Source organism: Oncorhynchus keta, chromosome 6 (genome assembly GCF_023373465.1).
Source record: "Oncorhynchus keta strain PuntledgeMale-10-30-2019 chromosome 6, Oket_V2, whole genome shotgun sequence".
Classification (NCBI taxonomy): domain Eukaryota; kingdom Metazoa; phylum Chordata; class Actinopteri; order Salmoniformes; family Salmonidae; genus Oncorhynchus; species Oncorhynchus keta.
In genome coordinates this window covers 39,995,957-40,009,776 of record NC_068426.1, presented here as the reverse complement: position 1 = coordinate 40,009,776, position 13,820 = coordinate 39,995,957, and the positions used below count along the sequence as shown (strand labels likewise).

The window sequence follows — 13,820 nt, the reverse complement described above, 5'->3', positions numbered from 1 at the left end:
CCGCTCCTCCTCACCTCTATCCGCTCCTCCTCACCTCTATCCGCTCCTCCTCACCTCTATCCGCTCCTCCTCACCTCTATCTGTTCCTCACCTCTATCTGTTCCTCACCTCTATCTGCTCCTCCTCACCTCTATCTGTTCCTCACCTCTATCCGCTCCTCCTCACCTCTATCCGCTCCTCCTCACCTCTATCCGCTCCTCCTCACCTCTATCTGTTCCTCACCTCTATCTGTTCCTCCTCACCTCTATCACTCCTCCTCACCTCTATCCACTCCTCCTCACCTCTATCATCTGTTCCTCACCTCTATCTGCTCCTCCTCACCTCTATCTGCTCCTCCTCACCTCTATCCACTCCTCCTCACCTCTATCCGCTCCTCCTCACCTCTATCTGTTCCTCACCTCTATCTGCTCCTCCTCACCTCTATCTGCTCCTCCTCACCTCTATCTGCTCCTCCTCACCTCTATCTGCTCCTCCTCACCTCTATCTGCTCCTCCTCACCTCTATCCGCTCCTCCTCACCTCTATCTGTTCCTCACCTCTATCTGCTCCTCCTCACCTCTATCTGCTCCTCCTCACCTCTATCTGCTCCTCCTCACCTCTATCTGCTCCTCCTCACCTCTATCTGTTCCTCACCTCTATCATCTGTTCCTCACCTCTATCCGCTCCTCCTCACCTCTATCCGCTCCTCCTCACCTCTATCCGCTCCTCCTCACCTCTATCCGCTCCTCCTCACCTCTATCCGCTCCTCCTCACCTCTATCCGCTCCTCCTCACCTCTATCCGCTCCTCCTCACCTCTATCCGCTCCTCCTCACCTCTATCCGCTCCTCCTCACCTCTATCCGCTCCTCCTCACCTCTATCCGCTCCTCCTCACCTCTATCCGCTCCTCCCTCACCTCTATCCGCTCCTCCTCACCTCTATCCGCTCCTCCTCACCTCTATCCGCTCCTCCTCACCTCTATCCGCTCCTCCTCACCTCTATCCGCTCCTCCTCACCTCTATCCGCTCCTCCTCACCTCTATCTGTTCCTCACCTCTATCCGCTCCTCCTCACCTCTATCCGCTCCTCCTCACCTCTATCCGCTCCTCCTCACCTCTATCCGCTCCTCCTCACCTCTATCCGCTCCTCCTCACCTCTATCCGCTCCTCCTCACCTCTATCCGCTCCTCCTCACCTCTATCCGCTCCTCCTCCTCCTCACCTCTATCCGCTCCTCCTCACCTCTATCTGTTCCTCACCTCTATCCGCTCCTCCTCACCTCTATCCGCTCCTCCTCACCTCTATCTGTTCCTCACCTCTATCCTCACCTCTATCCTCCTCACCTCTATCATCTGTTCCTCACCTCTATCTGCTCCTCCTCACCTCTATCCGCTCCTCCTCACCTCTATCGCTCCTCCTCACCTCTATCCTCCTCACCTCTATCTCCTCACCTCTATCCGCTCCTCCTCACCTCTATCCGCTCCTCCTCCTATCCGCTCCTCCTCACCTCTATCTGCTCCTTCCTCACCTCTATCCCTCACCTCCTCACCTCTATCCGCTCCTCCTCACCTCTATCTGTTCCTCACCTCTATCCGCTCCTCCTCACCTCTATCGCTCCTCCTCACCTCTATCCGCTCCTCCTCACCTCTATCTGCTTCCTCACCTCTATCCGCTTCCTCACCTCTATCTGTTCCTCACCTCTATCCGCTCCTCCTCACCTCTATCCGCTCCTCCTCACCTCTATCTGTCCTCCTCACCTCTATCTGTTCCTCACCTCTCTATCCGCTCCTCCTCACCTCTATCCGCTCCTCCTCACCTCTATCCGCTCCTCCTCACCTCTATCCGCTCCTCCTCACCTCTATCCGCTCCTCCTCACCTCTATCCGCTCCTCCTCACCTCTATCCGCTCCTCCTCACCTCTATCCGCTCCTCCTCACCTCTATCCGCTCCTCCTCACCTCTATCCGCTCCTCCTCACCTCTATCTGTTCCTCACCTCTATCCACTCCTCCTCACCTCTATCATCTGTTCCTCACCTCTATCCACTCCTCCTCACCTCTATCTGTTCCTCACCTCTATCCACTCCTCCTCACCTCTATCTGTTCCTCACCTCTATCTGTTCCTCACCTCTATCCACTCCTCCTCACCTCTATCCGCTCCTCCTCACCTCTATCTGTTCCTCACCTCTATCTGTTCCTCACCTCTATCTGTTCCTCACCTCTATCCGCTCCTCCTCACCTCTATCATCTGTTCCTCACCTCTATCCGCTCCTCCTCACCTCTATCCGCTCCTCCTCACCTCTATCCGCTCCTCCTCACCTCTATCCGCTCCTCCTCACCTCTATCCGCTCCTCCTCACCTCTATCCGCTCCTCCTCACCTCTATCCGCTCCTCCTCACCTCTATCCGCTCCTCCTCACCTCTATCCGCTCCTCCTCACCTCTATCCGCTCCTCCTCACCTCTATCCGCTCCTCCTCACCTCTATCCGCTCCTCACCTCTATCCGTTCCTCACCTCTATCTGTTCCTCACCTCTATCCGCTCCTCCTCACCTCTATCCGCTCCTCCTCACCTCTATCCGCTCCTCCTCACCTCTATCCGCTCCTCCTCACCTCTATCCGCTCCTCACCTCTATCTGTTCCTCACCTCTATCCGCTCCTCCTCACCTCTATCCGCTCCTCCTCACCTCTATCCGCTCCTCCTCACCTCTATCTGTTCCTCACCTCTATCCGCTCCTCCTCACCTCTATCTGTTCCTCACCTCTATCCGCTCCTCCTCACCTCTATCCGCTCCTCCTCACCTCTATCCGCTCCTCCTCACCTCTATCCGCTCCTCCTCACCTCTATCCGCTCCTCCTCACCTCTATCCGCTCCTCCTCACCTCTATCCGCTCCTCCTCACCTCTATCCGCTCCTCCTCACCTCCATCCGCTCCTCCTCACCTCTATCCGCTCCTCCTCACCTCTATCCGCTCCTCCTCCCCTCTATCCGCTCCTCCTCCCCTCTATCCGCTCCTCCTCCCCTCTATCCGCTCCTCCTCACCTCTATCTGCTTGTCCTTGAACACTGTGTAAATGCTGGAGTTGAAGGCAGCTCCAGAGAACATAGAAGTGATGGGGTAGGTCAGGTCCAACACCTTCTTAAACACCAACGTCATTCCCTGCAACACACCACCAAGAAGAACCCCCAACAAATCCATGAGAACACGTTTACTGTCACCTTTATTTGACCGAGTCGTCCCATTGAGGTCAAAATCATGTTTCTTCAAGGTTGACCGGCCTGGACAACATTGAAACACTTGAAGGTTGAGTGAAGATCAAGTTAATATTCCTCGATTTGGTCTTTTCTTGATTCCTCGCATCCTCTCTCCTTGCCTCCTTCTCAAGGCATTTTGGACAAAAAGACGTCCTTCCCCTTGGACTTGTTTCTCCTAATGCAGTTTGAGAAGGAGAGACTAAACAGACTGACTGCCCAGGACAGGTGGGGCGGCAGGTAGCCTAGCGGTTAAGAGCGTTTGGGCCAGTAAACCAAAAAGGTTTCTGGTTCGAATCCCGGAGACAATTTTTTTTTTTTTTTTTAATCAGTTGATGTGCCTTTTAGCAAGGCACAACCCGAAAAAAGTCGCTTTGGATCAGAGCGACTACTAGATGACTAAAACGTCAACGTGAAACGACAGAGGACGACGAGGAATCGGGAAAGATGCGCTGCGAAAGAGACTAGCCGTGGTGAATTCCTCTCACCATAGCCCACTCTCGTGCCCTCATCCTCATGCGGCAGTGACTGCGGTCCTCTGCGTACAGCGCCCCCATCAGGGAGCCGATGGAAACACCTCCCACCAGGTCCACAGGGATCCCTGCCTCACTCAGAGCATGCATGATACCCACCTGAGAACAGCCCCTGAGAGAGGAACGGGAGAGAGAGGATGAGAGGAAGAGGAACGAGAGACATTGGAAATATGCTCACGACTCCACACACACACACACACAAGCTCCCTCATTAAAACGTATCAGAATGTAGATTGAGATAACGTCTTGGTTTCCATAGTCATGTTTGTGGTTCTGCTGCCCGTCTGTTCCCTGTATTTGGTAGGTGCACTAACAGATTGCATTGCAGGTTGTTGGAAATGGTTTCACACAACATACATACATCTCCGTGTACCGTTAGGGACTGTACATACATGCATACATACATGCATGCATGCATGCATACATACATACATACATACATACATACAGTAGCATGTACTGTTAGGGACTGTACATACATGCATACATACATACATACATACATACATACAGTAGCATGTACTGTTAGGGACTGTACATACATGCATACATGCATACATACATACATACATACATACATACAGTAGCATGTACTGTTAGGGACTGTACATACATACATACATACATACATACATACATACATACATACATACATACATACATACATACATACATACAGTAGCATGTACTGTTAGGGACTGTACATACATACATACATACATACATACATACATACATACATACATACATACATACATACATACATACATACATACATACATACAGTAGCATGTACTGTTAGGGACTGTACATACATACATACATACATACATACATACATACATACATACATACATACATACATACATACATACATACATACATACATACATACATACATACATACATACATACATACATACATACATACATACATACATACATACATACATACATACATACATACATACATACATACATACATACATCTCCGTGTACTGTTAGGGATTGTACATACATACATACATACATACATACATACATACATACATACATACATACAGTAGCATGTACTGTTAGGGACTGTACATACATACATACATCTCTGTGGACTGTTAGGGACTGTACATACATCTCTGTGGACTGTTAGGGACTGTACATACATACATACATACATCTCCGTGTACTGTTAGGGACTGTACATACATACATACATACATCTCCGTGTACTGTTAGGGACTGTACATACATACATACATACATCTCTGTGTACTGTTAGGGACTGTACATACATACATACATACATCTCTGTGTACTGTTAGGGACTGTACATACATACATACATACATCTCCGTGTACTGTTAGGGACTGTACATACATGCATACATACATCTCCGTGTACTGTTAGGGACTGTACATACATACATACATACATCTCTGTGTACTGTTAGGGACTGTACATACATACATACATCTCTGTGGACTGTTAGGGACTGTACATACATCTCTGTGGACTGTTAGGGACTGTACATACATACATACATACATCTCTGTGGACTGTTAGGGACTGTACATACATCTCTGTGGACTGTTAGGGACTGTACATACATACATACATACATCTCCGTGTACTGTTAGGGATTGTAACTGCCAAGTAGCCAACTTGTTTAACACTACCACATACAGTATGTCAACACCAGTACCACAACAATTCACAAGGGGCCTAAAATGTACACCTTATCCTACACACTTCCCAGTAGTTGGTAGTCAGGCTTACCTTATGCAGGTATGTAAAAGGCTTTGCAGGCGTGGTTCCCTTTAATTCAACCACTGAATACGTTTAATTCAACCACTGAATACGTTTAATTCAACCACTGAATACGTTTAATTCAACCACTGAATACGTTTAATTCAACCACTGAATACGTTTAATTCAACCACTGAATACGTTTAATTCAACCACTGAATATGCTTAATTCAACCACTGAATACGCTTAATTCAACCACTGAATACGCTTAATTCAACCACTGAATACGTTTAATTCAACCACTGAATACGTTTAATTCAACCACTGAATACGTTTAATTCAACCACTGAATATGCTTAATTCAACCACTGAATACGCTTAATTCAACCACTGAATACGCTTAATTCAACCACTGAATATGTTTAATTCAACCACTGAATACGCTTAATTCAACCACTGAATATGTTTAATTCAACCACTGAATACGCTTAATTCAACCACTGAATACGTTTAATTCAACCACTGAAAATCCTCCCACTCGCTGGACAAAACATTTGCTCGTGGAGTTTACATTCCATAGGGCTTTATGGTAAGCCGTCCCTTTAAATACAGTGTGCCGTCCCTTTAAATACAGTGTGCCGTCCCTTTAAATACAGTGTGCCGTCCCTCTAAATAGAGTGTGCCGTCCCTTTAAATACAGTGTGCCGTCCCTCTAAATACAGTGTGCCGTCCCTTTAAATACAGTGTGCCGTCCCTTTAAATACAGTGTGCCGTCCCTTTAAATACAGTGTGCCGTCCCTTTAAATACAGTGTGCCGTCCCTTTAAATACAGTGTGCCGTCCCTTTAAATACAGTGTGCCGTACCTTTAATATGTGTTTGTTGACAGACTCACTAGAAGACGGGTTCAGATTATAGGTGCTTGCCTACGGAGCTGTGAGGGGAACGGCACCTCAGTACCTCCAGGCTCTGATCAGGCCCTACACCCAAACAAGGGCACTGCGTTCATCCACCTCTGGCCTGCTCGCCTCCCTACCACTGAGGAAGTACAGTTCCCGCTCAGCCCAGTCAAAACTGTTCGCTGCTCTGGCCCCTCAATGGTGGAACAAACTCCCTCACGACGCCAGGACAGCGGAGTCAATCACCACCTTCCGGAGACACCTGAAACCCCACCTCTTTAAGGAATACCTAGGATAGGATAAGTAATCCTTCTCACCCCCCCCCCCCTAAAAGATTTAGATGCACTATTGTAAAGTGGCTGTTCCACTGGATGTCATAAGGTGAATGCACCAATTTGTAAGTCGCTCTGGATAAGAGCGTCTGCTAAATGACTTAAATGTAAAAATGTAAATAGGGATCAATCAAAGAAGGCCATCTTAATGTATGTGTATTGGTCTCCGTTTCAGCACCAACTGGTAGATTAAAGACACTCTGATCTTGGAGATGATTTAGGCACATTTAAAAGGTTAGGAACGTATTGAGTTAAGAGCCTTTACGCACAATATATATTGAGGAATAAAAAAATACAGTGGTTTGCTTCAACCTGAAAGTTGCCATATTCTAGATCATGAAATATTGCAAGGTAGAAGAAAAAGAAAGTGTACAACATGAGTTGAACAATAGTCCTATAAATATACCCTAATCATGGAACTGTATGACAACGGGCCGGTCATCATGAACTGTGCGCCAGGCTCCAGGTTTAAACTGCTGACGTGGGGTCTGAGTGCCATAACCATTCAAAACAGGCTACATGTCCCAAATGATCGCACAACATTAGCCTAATGTGATCCACTAATGCTAGAGACCCTCAGGAACAACTACACTGATGTGACAGAGGAAAGAAAGGCACGTTGGAATGGAATGACGCAAGACGTAAGGTACAAATTGAAGGAACCCCTAAAGTGACAGTTCAAAATGCATCATGGAACGGTGGCTCCCAGATAGAGGTGAGGAACAGATAGAGGTGAGGAACAGATAGAGGTGAGGAACAGATAGAGGTGAGGAGGAACAGATAGAGGTGAGGAGGAACAGATAGAGGTGAGGAACAGATAGAGGTGAGGAACAGATAGAGGTGAGGAGGAACAGATAGAGGTGAGGAACAGATAGAGGTGAGGAACAGATAGAGGTGAGGAGGAACAGATAGAGGTGAGGAGGAACAGATAGAGGTGAGGAGGAACAGATAGAGGTGAGGAGGAACGGATAGAGGTGAGGAACAGATAGAGGTGAGGAGGAACAGATAGAGGTGAGGAGGAACAGATAGAGGTGAGGAGGAACAGATAGAGGTGAGGAGGAACAGATAGAGGTGAGGAGGAACAGATAGAGGTGAGGAACAGATAGAGGTGAGGAACAGATAGAGGTGAGGAGGAACAGATAGAGGTGAGGAACAGATAGAGGTGAGGAACAGATAGAGGTGAGGAACAGATAGAGGTGAGGAACAGATAGAGGTGAGGAACAGATAGAGGTGAGGAACAGATAGAGGTGAGGAACAGATAGAGGTGAGGAACAGATAGAGGTGAGGAACAGATAGAGGTGAGGAACAGATAGAGGTGAGGAGGAACAGATAGAGGTGAGGAGGAACAGATAGAGGTGAGGAGGAACAGATAGAGGTGAGGAGGAACAGATAGAGGTGAGGAGGAACAGATAGAGGTGAGGAGGAACAGATAGAGGTGAGGAACAGATAGAGGTGAGGAGGAACGGATAGAGGTGAGGAGGAACGGATAGAGGTGAGGAGGAACGGATAGAGGTGAGGAGGAACAGATAGAGGTGAGGAGGAACAGATAGAGGTGAGGAGGAACAGATAGAGGTGAGGAACAGATAGAGGTGAGGAGGAACAGATAGAGGTGAGGAACAGATAGAGGTGAGGAACAGATAGAGGTGAGGAACAGATAGAGGTGAGGAACAGATAGAGGTGAGGAGGAACAGATAGAGGTGAGGAGGAACAGATAGAGGTGAGGAACAGATAGAGGTGAGGAACAGATAGAGGTGAGGAACAGATAGAGGTGAGGAACAGATAGAGGTGAGGAACAGATAGAGGTGAGGAACAGATAGAGGTGAGGAACAGATAGAGGTGAGGAACAGATAGAGGTGAGGACCAGATAGAGGTGAGGAACAGATAGAGGTGAGGAACAGATAGAGGTGAGGACCAGATAGAGGTGAGGAACAGATAGAGGTGAGGAGGAACAGATAGAGGTGAGGAACAGATAGAGGTGAGGAACAGATAGAGGTGAGGAACAGATAGAGGTGAGGAACAGATAGAGGTGAGGAACAGATAGAGGTGAGGAGGAACAGATAGAGGTGAGGAGGAACAGATAGAGGTGAGGAGGAACAGATAGAGGTGAGGAACAGATAGAGGTGAGGAACAGATAGAGGTGAGGAGGAACAGATAGAGGTGAGGAACAGATAGAGGTGAGGAACAGATAGAGGTGAGGAACAGATAGAGGTGAGGAACAGATAGAGGTGAGGAACAGATAGAGGTGAGGAACAGATAGAGGTGAGGAACAGATAGAGGTGAGGAGGAACAGATAGAGGTGAGGAACAGATAGAGGTGAGGAACAGATAGAGGTGAGGAACAGATAGAGGTGAGGAACAGATAGAGGTGAGGAACAGATAGAGGTGAGGAACAGATAGAGGTGAGGACCAGATAGAGGTGAGGAGGAACAGATAGAGGTGAGGAGGAACGGATAGAGGTGAGGAACAGTGGATAGAGGTGAGGAACAGATAGAGGTGAGGAACAGATAGAGGTGAGGAACAGATAGAGGTGAGGAACAGATAGAGGTGAGGAGGAACAGATAGAGGTGAGGAACAGATAGAGGTGAGGAACAGATAGAGGTGAGGAACAGATAGAGGTGAGGAACAGATAGAGGTGAGGAGGAACAGATAGAGGTGAGGAGGAACAGATAGAGGTGAGGAGGAACAGATAGAGGTGAGGAGGAACAGATAGAGGTGAGGAGGAACAGATAGAGGTGAGGAGGAACAGATAGAGGTGAGGAGGAACAGATAGAGGTGAGGAGGAACAGATAGAGGTGAGGAGGAACAGATAGAGGTGAGGAGGAACAGATAGAGGTGAGGAGGAACAGATAGAGGTGAGGAGGAACAGATAGAGGTGAGGAGGAACAGATAGAGGTGAGGAGGAACAGATAGAGGTGAGGAACGGATAGAGGTGAGGAGGAACGGATAGAGGTGAGGAGGAACGGATAGAGGTGAGGAGGAACGGATAGAGGTGAGGAACAGATAGAGGTGAGGAACAGATAGAGGTGAGGAACAGATAGAGGTGAGGAACAGATAGAGGTGAGGAACAGATAGAGGTGAGGAACAGATAGAGGTGAGGAGGAACAGATAGAGGTGAGGAGGAACAGATAGAGGTGAGGAGGAACAGATAGAGGTGAGGAGGAACAGATAGAGGTGAGGAGGAACAGATAGAGGTGAGGAGGAACAGATAGAGGTGAGGAGGAACAGATAGAGGTGAGGAGGAACAGATAGAGGTGAGGAGGAACAGATAGAGGTGAGGAGGAACAGATAGAGGTGAGGAGGAACAGATAGAGGTGAGGAGGAACGGATAGAGGTGAGGAGGAACAGATAGAGGTGAGGAGGAACGGATAGAGGTGAGGAGGAACGGATAGAGGTGAGGAGGAACGGATAGAGGTGAGGAACAGATAGAGGTGAGGAGGAACAGATAGAGGTGAGGAACAGATAGAGGTGAGGAGGAACAGATAGAGGTGAGGAGGAACAGATAGAGGTGAGGAGGAACAGATAGAGGTGAGGAGGAACGGATAGAGGTGAGGAGGAACAGATAGAGGTGAGGAGGAACAGATAGAGGTGAGGAGGAACGGATAGAGGTGAGGAACAGATAGAGGTGAGGAACAGATAGAGGTGAGGAACAGATAGAGGTGAGGAACAGATAGAGGTGAGGAACAGATAGAGGTGAGGAGGAACGGATAGAGGTGAGGAACAGTGGATAGAGGTGAGGAGGAACAGATAGAGGTGAGGAGGAACAGATAGAGGTGAGGAGGAACAGATAGAGGTGAGGAGGAACAGATAGAGGTGAGGAGGAACAGATAGAGGTGAGGAGGAACAGATAGAGGTGAGGAGGAACAGATAGAGGTGAGGAGGAACAGATAGAGGTGAGGAACAGGTAGAGGTGAGGAACAGATAGAGGTGAGGAACAGATAGAGGTGAGGAGGAACAGATAGAGGTGAGGAGGAACAGATAGAGGTGAGGAACAGATAGAGGTGAGGAGGAACGGATAGAGGTGAGGAACGGATAGAGGTGAGGAACAGATAGAGGTGAGGAACAGATAGTGGTGAGGAACGGATAGAGGTGAGGAGGAACAGATAGAGGTGAGGAGGAACAGATAGAGGTGAGGAACAGATAGAGGTGAGGAACAGATAGAGGTGAGGAACAGATAGAGGTGGCTCCCGATATCGTGGCTAATATTTCACATGCTAGAAACGGTCAAATAAAACAGATGTTATCTCGGCAAATTATAAGGGCATACAATACAAAAAGGGACCACAATACATGTCACGTCGATATGACTGTCAGTTTGCTGGTATGGTTCCGCCTTCAGGGATCATAAGGGGAAATGATCTAAAACTATTGCCGCGTGTATTTACAATCTCCAAACAGAGGACTAATTTACCTAGCTCTTATAAAATGTCTAAATTACAGTTGCATTGAGATTCTAAAAAAAAATAGTGAAAAATAAAGCAGATGCTTTTTCCACTTGGAACCGGTAGGTTCGCTGAAACCTTATTCATGGTTTCCTCGTGTGAAAAGAGGGTGGAATTATTAGGGGATTAAGTGAAGGTCAGAATATGGCGTATCTGTAGACCTACGACACACCTTCATTTATACGACGTCCACCCCAAACGAATAGCGGGTGAATAGCTATTCTCATACTAAAGTTCAAGGTCAGAATAAAGAGTAGAGAGAAAGGGGCATGAGAAAGGAAATGACCTTCAATTTAACGCATCCTTCACGCGAGTCCCGAATTCCCCAAGGGGAACAAGACAAATATTAGTACAAAGCATTTAACAGGCATGAGTTAAGAGCGAGAGAGAGAGACAAGAGGAACCAACCTTGAAACATCTCCTGAACACAACACAAAAACAGGACAAATGGAAGGAGAAGAAGAGAGGAAGACAGGAGAGAGAAAGACAGGAGAGAGAAAAACAAGAGAAAAGAGAAAATGAAAATGAGCAAGATATTACATTTGGCAGAAAAGTGGAAGTAGTCTGCTTTGAGTGTTTCATGCATTAGGAAAGACAACACCCCCTACACTGCTCCATAGAAATTACTATAAATGGGGCCTAGTGACGTCAGTGACCTAAAGGACAGAGGTTACAGATCAGGGGTCATTGGGGCGTACCTGGCCCCTCCTCCCCCCAGTATGAGGGCGATGGCGTTCCCGGTCAGGACCCTGGCCAGCCGGGAGAAGTCAGAGTGGCGGTCAGCCGGCTTCTGGAAAACACGCTGATACATCTCAATCTGGAGAGGAGAGAAATACACAGCAGATATTAAAACACTATTTCTTCAAATGGTGGGACACTGGAAGTAACTGTGGGGTTGTGAGGCAATTCCTTCCTTAGGTATGAGTTAGGGGCGTGAACATTTCAATTAAAATGTAAACAATTTTTTTTTTTAAATCGGGATGCTTAACGTTAAGAATAATTATTTTTTTGTTGTGTTACGTCGATGCAGAAAGTAAAACAGCATTTGAAGCGCGAGGCTCATCTTCGCCGTTGTTTTGGTGCCCTGGCCACCACTCCGTGAACAGCACGGAGCGAGCCAATACACATGTGCAGATACGCCAACAAATCAGTCTCCAAAAACACTGAATCTTAGGAGTCAATTCTTGGAGGAAACAAATCTTGGCACTCAATGGGAGTCGACGTGCAAGGAGTCGAGGAGTCGAGGAGTCGACGTGCAAGGAGTCAAGGAGTCGAGGAGTCGACGTGCAAGGAGTCAAGGAGTGGAGGAGTCGAGGAGTCGACGTGCAAGGAGTCGAGGTGCAAGGAGTCGAGGACTATGACATCATCGAGTCGAGGAAAATGAGCGAAGGCAAAAGTCGAGGAGTCACGTGCAAGGAGTCGAGAGTAAATCGAGAGTCGAGGTAAAGTCGAGGAGTCGAGGAGTCGAGGAGTCGAGGTGCAAGGAGTCGAGGAGTCGAGGTAATGAGTCGAGGTGCAATCGACGTTAAGGAGTCGAGGAGTCGACGTGCAAGGAGTCGAGGTGCAAGGAGTCGAGGAGTCGAGGTGCAAGGAGTCGAGGAGTGGAGGAGTCGAGGAGTCGAGGTGCAAGGAGTCGAGGAGTCGAGGTGCAAGGAGTCGAGGAGTGGAGGAGTCGAGGAGTCAAGGAGTCGACGTGCAAGGAGTCGAGGAGTCGAGGAGTCGACGTGCAAGGAGTCGAGGAGTCGAGGAGTCGAGGTGCAAGGAGTCGAGGAGTCGACGTGCAAGGAGTCAATGGAGTTGAGGAGTCGACGTGCAAGGAGTCGAGGAGTCGACGTGCAAGGAGTCGAGAGTCAGGTGCAAGGAGTCGAGGACCACGTGCAAGGAGGAAGAGTCGAGGAGTGGAGGAGTGAGGACCACGTGGAAGATCAGTCGAGGAGTCGACGTGTGTACCAGTTTGGTGAAGGAGTCAGGTGAGTCGTGTGGAGTCCGTGCAAGGAGTCGAGGTGCAAGGAGTCGAGGTGCAAGGAGTGAGGAGTCGACGTGCCAGTTGAGGAGTCGAGGTCGAGGTGCAAGTTTGGGAGTCGAGGAGTGTGACGTGTACCAGTTTGGGAAGAGTCAGGAGTTGAGGACCGAGAGTTGAGGAGTCGAGGAGTTGAGGAGTCGAGGTGCAAGGAGTCGAGGAGTCGTGTTTAAGGAGTTTGGGAAGAGTCAGGAGTGAGGAGTGACCGTTGCAAGGAGTCGAGGTGCAAGGAGTCGAGGAGTCGACGTGCAAGGAGTCGAGGAGTCAAGGAGTCGAGGAGTCGACGTGCAAGGAGTTGAGGAGTCGAGGAGTCGAGGTGCAAGGAGTCGAGGAGTCGACGTGCAAGGAGTCGAGGAGTCGACGTGCAAGGAGTCGAGGAGTCGACACTTCGCCACTATGACATCATCGTTAACAGTTGGGAAAATGGCAGGGGAAGGCAAACGACGGCAGCGAAGGGAAATGAGAAGGTTAAATGAGAAGGTTAAATGAGAAGGTTAAATGAGAAGGAAACTTTGCGAGGTGGAATTGAGGTACAGTAATGACTGTACAGGTGCAATGCTTAACCTTCTGAAAAAGACCCAAACTGTAGCTGGCAGCAGCCTTGTGAATTCCCGTGGAATTCTATTCATTTTCTT

General features: G+C 48.5%; 1 protein-coding gene and 2 long non-coding RNA genes across 7 annotated transcripts in view; 1 reads left to right on the top strand and 2 right to left on the bottom strand.

Moving 5' to 3' along the window:
* LOC118385593 (patatin-like phospholipase domain-containing protein 7) overlaps positions 1–13,820 on the bottom strand; it is a 63,078-nt gene that overhangs the window by 16,590 nt on the left and 32,668 nt on the right. For all 5 annotated transcript variants that reach the window (XR_008139519.1, XM_052521503.1, XM_052521506.1 and 2 more), the window contains exons 25-27: positions 11,864–11,982; positions 3,706–3,862; positions 3,009–3,125 (exon numbers count right to left, since the gene is read on the bottom strand). Coding sequence is in view for 4 of the 5 variants with exons in the window: in XM_052521503.1 (XP_052377463.1) it covers positions 3,009–3,125; positions 3,706–3,862; positions 11,864–11,982 (393 nt within the window). In the remaining variant the exon portion in view is untranslated. The remainder of the gene's footprint in view (positions 1–3,008; positions 3,126–3,705; positions 3,863–11,863; positions 11,983–13,820) is intronic.
* On the bottom strand, positions 979–2,562 carry LOC127930795 (uncharacterized). The gene is made up of 3 exons (XR_008139524.1): positions 2,484–2,562; positions 1,951–1,987; positions 979–1,090 (listed from the first exon to the last, which is right to left on the bottom strand). It is a non-coding gene; the product is annotated as an uncharacterized LOC127930795 (long non-coding RNA).
* Positions 6,280–11,626, top strand: LOC127930792 (uncharacterized). Its single transcript, XR_008139521.1, has 7 exons — positions 6,280–7,587; positions 7,719–7,889; positions 8,405–8,665; positions 9,041–9,236; positions 10,437–10,456; positions 10,634–10,744; positions 10,833–11,626. It is a non-coding gene; the product is annotated as an uncharacterized LOC127930792 (long non-coding RNA).